General features: G+C 38.8%; 1 protein-coding gene across 1 annotated transcript; it reads right to left on the bottom strand.

Annotated features, from left to right (window-relative positions):
• Nucleotides 1–2,203: 2,203 nt before the first annotated feature.
• LOC146157178 (protein FAM124A-like) lies at nucleotides 2,204–11,794 on the bottom strand. Its single transcript, XM_083387369.1, has 4 exons — nucleotides 11,546–11,794; nucleotides 6,716–6,783; nucleotides 5,673–5,869; nucleotides 2,204–3,321 (listed from the first exon to the last, which is right to left on the bottom strand). Exons 1-4 carry the CDS (start codon nucleotides 11,596–11,598, stop codon nucleotides 2,248–2,250), a joined length of 1,392 nt encoding a protein of 463 aa, XP_083243495.1. The 5' UTR covers nucleotides 11,599–11,794; the 3' UTR covers nucleotides 2,204–2,247.
• Nucleotides 11,795–14,003: the final 2,209 nt, after the last annotated feature.

Raw genomic sequence — 14,003 nt, 5'->3', positions numbered from 1 at the left:
CGATAGAATTCTATGGGTTCGAACCTGATAAAGTAACTTTAACTTCTCAATCTCTGCTAAAAATAAAACTAACCAAAAATAATAGTAAGGAGTCGCCGAATCCCGTCCCAGCCTGTGGCGAGATTCGGTTAGCCCGGTAAAGTTTCTTGTATTTTACGTTAAACCCCCAAAATGCACACAGGTCAGAACACTGGTTAGGTAGCCACAAGGTTCCTATGTCAGCTTAGTCAGACAAGAAGTCACTCCCTCGGGCTGGCAACAGTGTTCGAAAAACTTGGGCCCCCAGAGGGCGTGGCTCAGAGCCACACAATAGGGGCCAGCCCGAAGCAGCGCACCAAGAAGTAAAGGCAGCGAAAAATTTTGCATAATTTTTCAAAATAAAGATAGATTAGGATTCCTTGATATTTTTTTCAAACTATTGATGAAATCTCTAGGTATTATACTCTCGTTTTACTTCGGGTCACATTGATGTTCATTCCACGGGTTAGGGCGTATTGCCACAAGCAATTAGGGGGTTTAATGATTTTATAGTTAAGTTTTTTTAATAGCATTCTGGTAATAGGCGTTTTGAATTCCGATTCAGTCAAGTTTGAATATATAATACCGAATGTAGAATACTTAATATCGATATATAGTTTGATATACTCATATGTCTAACAGTTAATCGGTTTGATGGCAGAGCAATGGATGAAATCGAACCATCTACCAATGAAACACAATGCCAAGAAGTTTACATGAAAGTTTGTATAATCACCTGACTTTGTGTTTGCCTTTTTTAGACATTTCCTATTGTTTAAGTTAATGTGAATGTTCCCCAGTTCGACAAATTTGATACCGGTACTAAAAAATAAAGTTCGATTCATCCTTCTCGAAAAACATGTTCTCCTTTGTTAATATTCTTTAAAAGCTTTTTCAGCCATCGTTCAGTCAGATGATTAAACGCCCTTTTTTAATTTCTTTTTACCCACGAATTTTCGGCGATTTTCGTTTGGAGCACATAAGGTTAACTCTTTTAAACAGTTTCATGTGCCTTTTCCCGAGAGCGGCATACCTTCTGTTTCCTTTTCAAATTTACTCATCTCGTTGTTTCACACCTAATGAAAAATTTAGTGACAACGCCTACGCCATTCTTGATGAACTGTTAAAATTTCAGACGAGACAAAATTATATTTTGTATAATGATCCTTTAACACCGACACACCTCAATAAATCTTAGTGATATTCGATTTCGAACAAGCCATACCATTTTAATAACGATTTCTACGGTACGCCAACTCGTATGTTGGGTTATGAGAATTGTCGAACGTCATCGATGTCTACCATCGGTAAATTGTTTTGCCTGTTAGCGGGGGTAAAGGTAGAAGAATATTCCTAGCGAAACGATAAAAAATTTTTACCTAAACGCTTGACATATGTTAAACCTTTTTTTATGAAGGCACAGCAGAACCCACTTAGTGGAATAGCTGCTTTTTAAAAAATCGAGGACCGCTTTAAAAACTTAAAGAATCATTATTTGTATCAGATTAAAGGGGCCCTTGCCGTTCTAAAACACAATTCCGCCCTATTGTATTTAGGGCTTCCAATTATCTACTCATACGTCTATTAGTCCAAGCATAGGAGGACAGTTTATCAACCTTTTTCATGTAGGGCCACTTTTTGATAACCTTTTTACGGGTTGTAGCCAAATTTTTGTTGTTGCATTCTAACAATCTGATATAAAAAAGATACAAGAAAAGACTCGAACTTGAAAAAAACGTAAATTTACGTAAAACAAATTAAATTCTTCGTTCTAAAATGTTGTTATTTTTGTTCCCCAACTAAAATTTAATTAGTTCAGTCAGAAGTGCATGCATGAACCATCTCAAAGAGCTTCGTGGTCCACCAGTTGCGAAGCTCTGTTAATAGAACGTTTAATCATTCTCGTTTATAGTTATTGTAGTCAAGAGTCCGAATCCGGCATAGGAAACAAGGTGGAGTCCTGAGTCTGACTTTAGCCACGTAATTTGACGTTGTCGAGTCCCGAATCCGGTTCAGACTTTCTCAGCCCTGTATTCCACATATAGGGGTGTCAAATACCTTACCCAACAACAATACGTGGGTTGAAAACATTCCAATCTATATGCTTTTCTACCTTTCGCTTTTTAGGTTCGAAATTTGCCATCGAAGAGCAAAAAAGTGTAAAAATAAAATTATAACGTATGATAATCGACTTTTATTGCAAAAATATAATCTAAAAAGAAATCTCAGTTAAACAAAAACGCCATCATCAGTGCGGACAATATCACTGGGTGAATCGGACAACGAAAAGTATTCAAGCTTTCTCGATAAAAGTCCAGTTTTTTTACCCTTCGTTGGAGTGACGTCATTCGTTGATGACGTAGACAGCGATGGAGACGACGTGACGTAAACAGCGCGCGATTTTTCCTCGCTTTTCGGCGACCTGCCCTTCGCTCTCCGACTTTTAACCGGATTAGTCTTGTCGCGATTCACCCTTTTGAGTTCGGAGGACAGTCGTGACATAACGCTGCTGATTGACGTCACGCCCGACGATGACGTTTCGTTCGAGGAGCTCTCGCAATCGGTCATGGTCCGTTCGGCGAAGCGCGCCGCTTCTTTGGCGCCGCGAAAATTTGATGAATCACGTTGAACGTGAAGCAAGACCACGTTCAGGTCGTGGTCACGTGTCCGCCAGCGCAGATCGCTGATTGGCTGGCAGGTGTGCGGCAACAGCGGCACCAGGTGGCCGACGTCGCGCACCTTGAACTGAACCACTGTCGTGTGGAGCGCGCGCGGGCGCAGGCTACGCGGCAGCTTCTTGAGCGCGAACTGTACCTCTGTGACGTCACTGACGTAGACGCGATAAAAGCAAAAGTCGTCGCGCACCGGCGTCTCGTCGCGACGCAAAATCAGGCGGTAGAGCGCGATCTGGTGCTCCCAGTTGGCGGCCGACACGAACAGGCTCACGCGAAGGATCTGCCGGCCGTAGTGCACCTTGCGCACGCCCCAGATCGGATATGAACCCGCGACCCCGGGAACTTGCTTGCGCGGAAGCGGCATCGGAGTGGCGCGGCCCTGATCCCGGGTCTGGGGCGTTGGCGCGTAGCTGAAGTAGTCCTGTGCATTGGAGTCGCACGACATTAGCTTGCCGCTGATTGCGACGCGGTGGTGAAACGTCCACGGTGGGCGCGTGAAGATTTGGCGGACTTGCGTGAAGTGTCCGCCCGACGTTCGGCGTTTTTGCGCCATGTCGTCGCTCTTGTCGCTCGAATCCGGCTCGTAAAAAAAGAGCAGGACGCCGACCGCCGGGACTTGCGGCTCGCCCTGTGAAGGAACAAATAACAGAGTGCGTTAGTTGTTTGTCCCATCAGATAGAAATGACGTTATGCTTTACAATTCTACTTAATTTCGAACACAAATATTTCGCAAAATTGCATCAAATAGATTAAACGAAAGTTGAACAAAACGTCGACGATTTTTCTAGGAATTAACCAGCGTAATTTGCTAGTCAACTACTCACGCCAAACATTGGTTCCTGCTTAACACCCTGTCGCTGACCTCGCGCAGAACACAACTTTATACAAAACTTTATTATAACAGGCCGTGTGGCGCAAACGCTTAGCACTTTCCTAAGCATATTAAGCTAGCGCACACGCCAGCACGCTTGCTTCTAACAATCGACAATCTCACAACACGCCAAAAAAAGACCGTCCTTCTGGCCTACCACCGTTTGTGTGTGCTTTGAATATTACTCCTCGAGGGCCAAAACAAAAGTGTAGAACGGTCATGTTCAAATGGCGGATCGCGATCCGGTTCCGGATCTTTTCAACGTTTTGTGCGGATCTTCTAATGTAGTCTTGAAAAAATATAATACTTACTTTTTGACTATTTTAACTATACGTAAGTGCAAAAAAATTTCCCGCTTCGCGCGACTGATCTTTCTACGTCCAACTTGTTTACATTTTAATGCTGTCTTTTGAACTTCATCGGCGCTTCGTTGCCGTTAACGGAAAACGTATTCAAAAATATTGGTTATATATTTTTTATTTTTGGCAATGTAATAAAAACTTACAGGAAATTCAAAAGAAATGCTGGTAGGCCTATACCTAAAAAAATCGCGCTCGCTTCGCTCGTCACGTGCGCCCTCACTTAGAAAGGTTAACAAAAACTAAACAAGATTAACTATTAAAGTTATCGCGTTTCTTCAAAGTAGTTTTATTACACTTTTCATTAGTAGTATGGATGACGACGTTTGGACTCGAATTTTAAACCAAACAAACGCATTTTTTCGCGCTTTGCGCCAACACTTCACTGCCTCCTTAAATGTAATTAAACACGCTTTTAAGTGAATAAAAAGATCCGAGGTCCGCCTGATTAAAAGTTGTTTTAACATTTTAATGACACAATTCTCAGTTAACATTTTGTGCGGCCCACAAAGACCTTTCTGAGTTAGGTGTTGGCCCGCGACTCGAAAAAGGTTGCCGACCCCTGGTCTACCCCAACTCATCATTTTTCTCACTGAAACAATCTTGGTGCTGTAGCACACTTCACTTTTGACTTTTACAAAGTTATCAATATGTTGTAGGGTACATTTACATAAATAAAGCACCATAAAAATTAAAGCTTGACCAATATGTTTACTATTCGCATTTGGTGGATCATGGCAGAAATCATTTGAACACCCCTGATGTAGAACAAGGAGTGATTACCTGAGAAAACGTAAATGTGTAAAGGCAATAAGCGAACTAAGGTGAAAACTGAACTGAAGCGAAGCATACTAAAAATCAAATCAAATCAAATCAAATGGTACAAGTAAAACCAACAAAACATTAACACAAAAAAACTTACAAAAAACACTGTACGTTTGGTTTGATGCGGCGAACTCAAATTATCGTTTAACACCAGTGTTTAGACAAAGAAAACGCCAATTTTCTCTCAAACGACGCACCAGACCAAAGGAATAAAAAGCAAAATTTTAAGAGAAAGTTTTTTAAGACAACTATAGAATAATAGGTCTTGCTGAACTAACAGATTACCACCATTTTTGTGCAATTTTTTTTTTTCAGAAACCTTTATTGATGATTCTTTAAGGGTATTTTTAAATTAATTATAAACGTTCAATTTGTGTTTTCTTGATTTTGTTCAGCGTTAGATGTTGTTTTTGTCAAAAGTGCTCATATAATTTAAAAAAAATACCCAATGTATTTCCTACTTCATATAAAGTAAAGCGACGACAAAATCAACTTTTGAAATCACTTTTAGGTTTTTGAAAAGCATTTTGAAAAATGAAATTTACCAATTGTGTTGTTTTCCTACATCGATTTCTAAAGTCATGGTTTTGGGTTTGCATTAAACTTGCTCGACAAGAGAAAATTAAACCGCTAAAGATCTGCATTTTTATTTTACCTTGGAAATAATCTCAAGGTAAATCCAAAACAATATATTTCTTGTGTGACCAAAACGATGGGGGTTGCATGGTAGTGAATTATGAAATTAATGTATTTCTGCAGCATGAATTCTTAATTGGCTGAATACGACAATTTAACACAAACATTTGGGTACACTACACGTAAGAATTTGTCATGTAGCTTGATAATGAATTGCAAAGCCAAAAAGGTCAAGTAAATCGACATCATCTTGTTTCAAAAGATTACAAAGTAACAGCCTATACTTACTTTTGTTTCGTTATTTTGGTCTAAACGACTCGGGTTCCCACTTTCCGAAACGCAAATGACGTCTTCGAGTTTCGGGTCCAGGCGACGAATCAGTCCCCGGAAGGAGGATTTCAAGGCTTCTGATTGGCCAGGTTCGGCGATCACGTGCAAAGTCAGGCAGCTATGATTGGCTGTCTCGGGATGTTGATTGTCGTCGCCTGTGTTTGTTTATGAACAGCGGTAAATGCTGAGAGATCGTTTTAAATAAGAATGATAAAAGTATAACCAGTGTTTTTAAACCTGTGGTTAATTACGACCAAGGGATAATAATTTGACAATTTTAAGGGCGTAAATTTGTACAATGATGTGAAATGGTATCTTTGAAAGGCAAAACGTAAAAAATTATAGCCAATCTAAAAATTGTTTTAATTTGCAAACAAAGATAACCATTTAAAAAACAACGCAACAATTTGACATCAAATGTTTTAGGTCTTTTAATGTTGTTTAATCATGAATCTTTGTCGCTCACAAGTTCATAAATTAAAAAAAAAAACAGGCAATTAAAATCTTATGAAGGTGTAATTTACTGGTTGAAACGAAAAAGTTGCCTTTATTTGGTTTAAATTGGTAATTTCAACGTTAAAAGGATACGTGACGCGGCTGACGCCTTAGACATGCCAAGTTTTAGTATTGGTGTTCGTCCAATACCAGGACGATATCGGTACCGACCGATACCCAATTAATATAGAATTTCAGTATTTGTGATCAAACGCAGCTATTTTCACTTTAAAAGATGAAGTGCCAAAAAAAGAACAGCAACCGAACAAAAATTACGTTTTAATTATTGAACATTTTAATTTCATCTATATTTTTGTTTAGGCATAGTGATGACGTCATTTGGTACCGGGTCAAGAGTCAAGACGCAATTCCTTTTTGTCCAAAATATCGTATATCGGAATAGAATGTTGAAGTATCGGACATCCCTATTGTGATGGATATAAAGAGCGTCAATATCAGATATCTAGTGGTACACACCATAATTCGAATATATTTGGTACACTTACTCTCTGTAGAACTTGCTGCCGAATTGCTAGCGCCAGAATGTAGGACCGAACGCACACCTGCCTTTTTTCTAAAAAAGAAGTCAGCATTTAAACAAATTTTTCGTTTTCCAGCCAGCTAGGTCTCACAAAAGCTTTTAGATGGCTATTTTTACGATACTCGGGGACCTTAGTATTCCTTAAGTAATTACTAACGGCTAAAGATGTTGCAAGACCGCAACAGCTATCTTGTAAATAATGTTGGTAGACAAAATTACCAAAAAAACTGTGGTGTTTTTTATTTGATCACTGCCATTATTCGATTACTGCAAAGTAACCTTTAATAAAGCACTTTACTTTAAGGGTGAGGGACAACAGACCCATTTCGCTTTCCGACAAAACCTGTTACAGATCTGGAACTAAACATTTGGGTAAACGGTTTTCAAACCTTAATTTAATTCAGGGTTCATAACTGGGATCCATGGACCCCTTGGGGGTCCGTTGACTAGTCTTATGATATCAATGAAGTGAGTGAAATATTAGTATATATTTAAAAAGTAATAATATTTTCAAAAACAGTGTTGAATTAAAAATAAAACGGTTTTGCACTGAATGCATTTAGACTCCATTTCGCTTTTACATTTATTTGGAGTAATATCAGCAGATATCTGAGATGTTTTTGTATTGTTACTTCAATTATAAAACGTCATCTAAAATTTCTTGCCTTCCGTTGTCCCGGCGAAGCCAAAAAATAGGGGTCTGCGATAAAAAAGTTTAATAACCCCTGATTTGATTAAATGCAGTACTTAAGCCTCCCAAAACTTCGAGAAATGCTTAAATCGATATTTTACCTTATGGTGCCTTGAAGGAAGATTGCCAAATCTATACCCCTTTAAATACTGGATAACAGGTAAAGCGATACACCACAACTAGCTGTGTAACGGCTCATATGTGTCTTCTCGCCTTTGTTTTACGTCATTCGAACTGTAGCCAAGCTTTACTCTGAGGCACTTTAATATAAAACAATACACACAAACGCAATGGTATAACGGGTTGGATACAATTACCAATTCAACTACTCGAAAATTCTAGAGTTATTGTGTGCTGATAAACATTTACACCGCACAGCTCATAGTATCGTGTGTCCCAAGTAGCAGTTCTACATTGTTTAGCAAGCATATGCGGCGCGTATTCATACGAATTCTTGTCACAATAAAGGGGAACGTTGCGTCACAATTCGGTTTGAACTTGTGTTTATATTTGAAAATATTTAAACCTAGCGCAAGCACTTTTCAAGTGTGCTCAGGGTCGTTCGCCAAGTCTGGCACAGTGAAGGTTAATATTGTCCTTGAAAGCTTGTCAATATCTACTTGTTGGCCGTTGGGTAAATATTGATTTAGAAGTTAAACAAGGTGTTGTCAGTTTATCCCTAACATCTGCCCCAACAGTCGACTGTCGACTGTACTACACCGTTTGCGGTAATTCCACAGCACTACAAACTGTAGCGGAATTACTTTTGATTCACAAACTTTAATAACCACTTTGCTTACAACTATACAGATAAATCGTTTTCTCTACAACAAATTGACGGAAATCTATTGTTTACCATGGCGTCTGTCTTTGTTAGAGAGTTATTAATAGATTTTATGTCTGAAGAAACGTCTTTAAAACACCAAGTGGTCCTTATCCGGTAAACATTCTTCGAAGCTAAAGAATCAGTTTAATACAAAATTCGCAGAGCATGAAATATGCACAAAGCCAAGTTTTCAATATAACTTATTTGTTGCGGATATCCTAGCGCAACCTGTAAGAATTACCTAGGATGGAATTTTAGTGGCAGGCGAAAAAGCTTTCGGAATATTTATTTAGCTTTTATAGTTTTTTGTGAGCCACCTAAAACGACAATCTGAAAAACAGCGTGTGGCCGCATCCTAGTTCAACGTTCTACCTCCTGTTTTGCACAACGTATTGATAAAAACAGCAGGGACGTGTTATTGTTGAAAATACACATTTCAACACGACAATGTCACGAAAAGTTGTCGAAACGTTATTGACGCGACAATAAATGAACAGACCTAACCCAGTGGACACACCGGAAGGCCAGTGTATACATAGTCGTTTTAGTTTTTTTATTGCTTCAAAGCAATCTTGTCAAATCGTGAAGAGCATATCAAAAGCCTATTATATTGCGATTTTTGCAACAGGCTTCTACAATCACACATGCTAGATTTAGTGACGGATTAAAATTTTGCAAACGTATATCGTTTGGAATTTATCGACCGATCAGACTATTAATAACGTTCCTAGTCTGACACGGTTTTGGCTCCCGCAGAGGTGTACACAACAGGGGCGCTGAGCGGACAATAGCAGAAAATAACAATCGGCACATAGCGAAATAATAACCAATAGCCGTAATATCGGGATAAATCGTTCCCTTTAAAATGCCAGCAGCCTATGCGACCTAAAATAGATACAAAAGAGAGAAAGTTACGTTGGCTGCATCTTACTTATATGGGTTTGTTAAAGTCCTTTTTTAAAATGGCAGTTTAAAATACAAACTACTGCACTCACTTCGTTAAAAATAAACACATTTTTATATGCACTAAGTTGGTATTTGATAGGCGCTGTTAGGATATGTATTGGATCAGTGTTTCACGAATAAACAAAAAACGACCAACAATATTAATATGGAAATATAAGACTAAACATTGTGGCCTAAAGAACGATAAGGTCCTCTGCAAACTGCATTATGGGTAATTGTATCAAATGAATCAGCATTCCACACCAGTGTTTCTTAATCAGGTGAATGTTTCACCCCAGGGTGAATAAAATTTTTGCAGTGGTGAACCAACCAAAAGGCGTGAATAAGGGTGAACCGTCAGAAATAGATGATAGCTTGCGAGCAGGGCAGATATTCCGTGTGTTAAATTTGTGCTGTTATATATAGACGAGATAGTTTTATCATATCATGTAACAGGGTGAATGAAATCTGGAGATAGATGCTAGGGGTGAACAAAACTAAAAGAGTTTAAGAAGAACTGTTCTACACCATGGTTTCCCGCAACCAAGTATCGACAAAAAAGCGCAAGACAGAAAAAAAACAGGCCAACGAGTTGGTAGCGCTATTCCAAGAGTCCATCCAACGTAATTACTCTTCATTTGAAGTCTGCAAACATTCCAGCACGCGAAGTGTTTTTGTCGAGGGTGGCCGCAAGCACCCCTCTTGTCGTTTTGCTGAATTCAAAATTGGACCGCGCGCTCACGGGTTGGAATTCGGCAAGTCTCATTAAAACAAGATTATTTAAATCCTTGGCCTATTAATGGCATTTAAGTTCACAATCTCGACCGAGATCCGTGCTTAACTGGACACGGCAAAACAAGAACTGCGACAATCAACTCATAAGACAAAAAAATAACTGACAGAACGAGCGAAAAACGGGTTAAAAGAAGATTTCGATTAACCATGATTAAACTGCGTAATTTCGCTACAAGTCGGCTAACAACTTAACATTGGTATAGGTAATGGTTTTAATGTACATATTCGTACAAGCAAAACTAATTTTAATAGAAACAACGGTTACTGCTCACTATATTATTAGTCAAAAATGCTATATTAAAAAACATACTTGATAAAAATAGAGGTTTGATGTTTTAAGGAAGATATAAATGCAAGTACGAATCTCTTTACAAACGGGAAAAGGCAAGCCAGGCTGATTCACTGCTTTGCAAAGCAATACTCGGTAGTAAAACGAATACAATAAAGTTAGTGGCCTTCATAGCTCGGGTAACGCATACACCCATTAGTAATTGTACATCGAGTTCGGATTTTTGCCCATCGTTTATATAATTCTAAAAACATTGCATCGTTTAGTTAAATTTAACATTTTCTAAGCCATTCAAATTACTTTTGTCAGCCGAAGCCGAAAAAACAACGTCTTCATAATGTAAATTTCTTGCGGCTTTCCATCTGCCAAGTAAATCGACGCAAAATCGTCGTAGTTTTCTGCGGGAGGTAGAAATTTTGCGGCTAGAACGATTTGTCGTCGCCTCGTGGTTGGGACAATGCAAGTGACGCGCGATTGCCGCTGGAAATGCCCCCTGGGGCGCGGAATGAAACGAAACCCGACAGGAGAATCGCTTCGGCTAAGGAGTGTATTAAATTCAGTACGACACCTGCTTTACTTGGCAACTAATGGGCGTTTTCGGGTATCATACAAAATCGCTTTCTCACGTTGTTAGAATAAAAAAAACACTTAAAAATTCTAGTGAAGAAATTGTGTTAATAACACTGCCTAATCCCAAAACAGACCTTTATATTTGGACACAAGGTTTTACGACAAACATAGTTACGTATCTAGCGACAAGCCAATATGCCTTACTATACTTATTTGATTCTAAACATTATGTTTCAATCGCTGACAAAATTTCTAAATAAATTAATAAATTTACTTAACCAACAGACGAACGCATACTACATGGCGGTTTCTAAACGCTTTCTTAAAAAGTTACAAGCTGACAGCAATTAAACCCAACAGATCATTAGGGATGGTTAAAGATGGATCAAAACCGATTATGGGGTTAAAAAAACTATTTTACATTTATTTGCCACCATATGCTAGGTTAAAGGCGGTATTATAAGTTAAGCGTCGCCACCTATCACTCTTGTGAGTCGTTAATGACATTGCCCTACAAAGTGAAAATTACGTAGAAGCTGAACAAACGAACCTGAACATAAAAAACACGATCGGCCTAGATCTCGCTTGACGGTGAACAATTTACGATTTCTTCAGATATAACCGACGCAGATTAAGTTTACAGAAAGCTACTCACGTCAACTAAAGCAACGTCACTCACCTGAAGTAGTACTTATTCGCGGCGGCCATTTCCAGACTTTTTGAGGCCGTCATTGCGGCACATTCACCTCAACTTAGCAGCAGCAACAGTAGTAGTTTGAGCCACACGCATAACTGGCAAGAGTCCGAAAGTCTGAACGCGCAGACGCGCAGACGCGCAAGGCGCAAGCCAAATAAGCGTCTCTACTTTCAATTCCACTCGCCCGGTCAAAAAAGCAAGCCGGAAAAAACAACAGCTGATCCCTTGTAGCGCCTAGGGCCAACGACGCGCTGCCAGTAACCCTAGAAAGCTCCGCTGTTTGTTTTTACAAGGGTCTCGACGTCGGCTTCCAAGTAAGCTTCTAGAGCGTCGGTCGCACAGCCTTCGCAATAGACACAGAAAGGCCTCCTGAGCTGGTGAATTGCCAGTCCGCTCTCTAAACGCGTGTTGTGAAATTCAAGCAGCCCGCCCCGGCACGCCGCGCTGACAATACCCGTTTGTTTCGCGCGTGTCTCATCCGAGCGCAAGCCGGCCAGTACTCAAGCACAATGGAACGCTGCTCGAGTGCTGGTTTCGAGCATTATGACGTCACTGCGGCGATGCGCGCGCGCTTGGCGTTAACGATTTGGTTTTGCTACTCGGATTTTTTCAATGCAGCATGGTTGTGTTTTCTTGTTCGCAATTGCCCGTGTTTTTGCTAAATATTCGTTTTTTAATAAGGTTTCTTTTTATTAATTTCCTTTAGAAACAAAAACAGCATTCGAAAATTTCTTAAAAAGTGATTTTCCGTTTCAATTGTAAAGTTGTTCTATTGGCAATTTTTTTTCTATTGTACCGATGTTTTCGATAACTTATACAGGAAATTCTTCATCAGGGATATTAATGCAACTGGGCTAAAAATATATATGTAAAACAATAGAAAAACACAATCGACACGGTTTATAATTTTCCGTTTATTTCTTAAACCAAACATGCACAGAGATCATTTCTGTGAAACATTTATATTCATATTGGTATGAAGTGTTGGAAATATTCTTCGCTGCGACAGAAAACATTACAAAACACACAAACAGTCGGTTATAAAAGGTGTAAATGGCTAGCCTACAGCAAACCGATGACGGCTTTTTTCGGCAGAGCAAATCTTTTTTTGCGAGATTAGGTATTCGAGCTGCGTAACTGGGCGTTTAATCCAGCTTGTGAAAGTAATCTCGATAAATCGTTATTATTACGGTATCATCCAGGATTGACCAAAATGCACCGGCAAAAATCTATAATCGCGATAATGCAATACGCAGTTGGTAGAATGCTGAACGAAACGGCCTGGTATTGTTACTTGAAACAAATAATATGGGTCTTGTAGATTCTGGTAAGACCGAAATTGTTTTAGTTTCTAAAACTGCTCAATAGTTACAAAACAAGGCTGCAACCGTTTGTGTAAGCTAAGATACTGTTTCGGACCCTCAAACCCATTAACAAAATTGTGCCATTTATGGCCAAAATGCTGCTCACAGAAATTAACAAGTACAGAAAAACAGTACAGAAACAAATCAAAATTATACCGAATTTATAACATTGCCTAAATTGCATTGGCCAAACAAGATAAGTTTGCAGCTCCGCAACAAATTATAACAATATTGCCCAAACAAGACAAGTTTGCTTAATTTAGGCTTGTTTTTAAATTTCAAGTTGTGTTTGCAGGCAACCATCCAGAAATACAAAAAATACATGTATGAAGATCATTAATAATTTATTGTTATAAACATAACGAGGACGGTATCAGGACCGACTCAACCTGGTATTTCACGCAAAACCTACTCCGCTATTGGTAGAAGATACGTATGAAAAATGTATGAACTTGCAGAGAAAACGGCATGTTTTGAACTGAAATGCATATCCTGATTATGACCCTGAACAATATTTCAAACATACGTTTTAAAAATACATTCTGAAGAGTATTAATAGTAATTTAACTGCTCATATAAAGCAATCAATTTCGCCTTGCTGCGAATTTGCATTTAGTGTTTGAAAAAGTTTTTCAAAAGGTGCCTTTATTTTTTGTTTGTACCTTGCCAGTGAAACAAAGTAATTCAAGTCTTTTAACCTGCGGTTACAACAATCCTTGGCCAGACTATGCAAAAAGTCACGTAAGGAACTACTGAAAGCACTCAATAAAATTAAAAAATGTTTACTTACAGCGATAGTTCGAGGGGTGTTGTTTAGTTCACTGGCTGTGCTTGAAATACATTGATTTCGACAAAGAACAATTAGGTTTGCAGTAATTTGTAGTGTTGTAATGGTTTAAGTCAATGCCTTGATTCAATTGCACTTAAGTCACTATGTCCAAAAGACTTCACACTTAGGGCTTTGGATTAAAATGACTTAAAATGACTCGACTTGTCGTCCTGCCAAATAACTTAAGTAAATTAAGTGATTTCATTAAATATTTTTGTAATAAAGCTTGGTTATTTATGTTAATTTT

Source organism: Ascidiella aspersa, chromosome 4 (assembly GCF_963924565.1).
Source record: "Ascidiella aspersa chromosome 4, kaAscAspe10.2, whole genome shotgun sequence".
Lineage (NCBI taxonomy): Eukaryota > Metazoa > Chordata > Ascidiacea > Phlebobranchia > Ascidiidae > Ascidiella > Ascidiella aspersa.
This window is presented reverse-complemented; position numbering and strand designations above follow the sequence as displayed.

What these genes read in the sequence shown, in the direction of transcription:
- LOC146157178 (XM_083387369.1), bottom strand. Translation starts at nt 11,598, where the DNA reads ATGACGGCCTCAAAAAGTCTGGAAATGGCCGCCGCGAATAAGTACTAC. An exon ending in GCGAATAAGTACTACTTCAG is followed by an intron (nt 6,784 to 11,545) that starts GTGAGTGACGTT and finishes CTTCTTTTTTAG; the next exon opens with AAAAAAGGCAGGTGTGCGTT. An exon ending in ACCAAAATAACGAAACAAAA is followed by an intron (nt 3,322 to 5,672) that starts GTAAGTATAGGC and finishes GTTCCTTCACAG; the next exon opens with GGCGAGCCGCAAGTCCCGGC.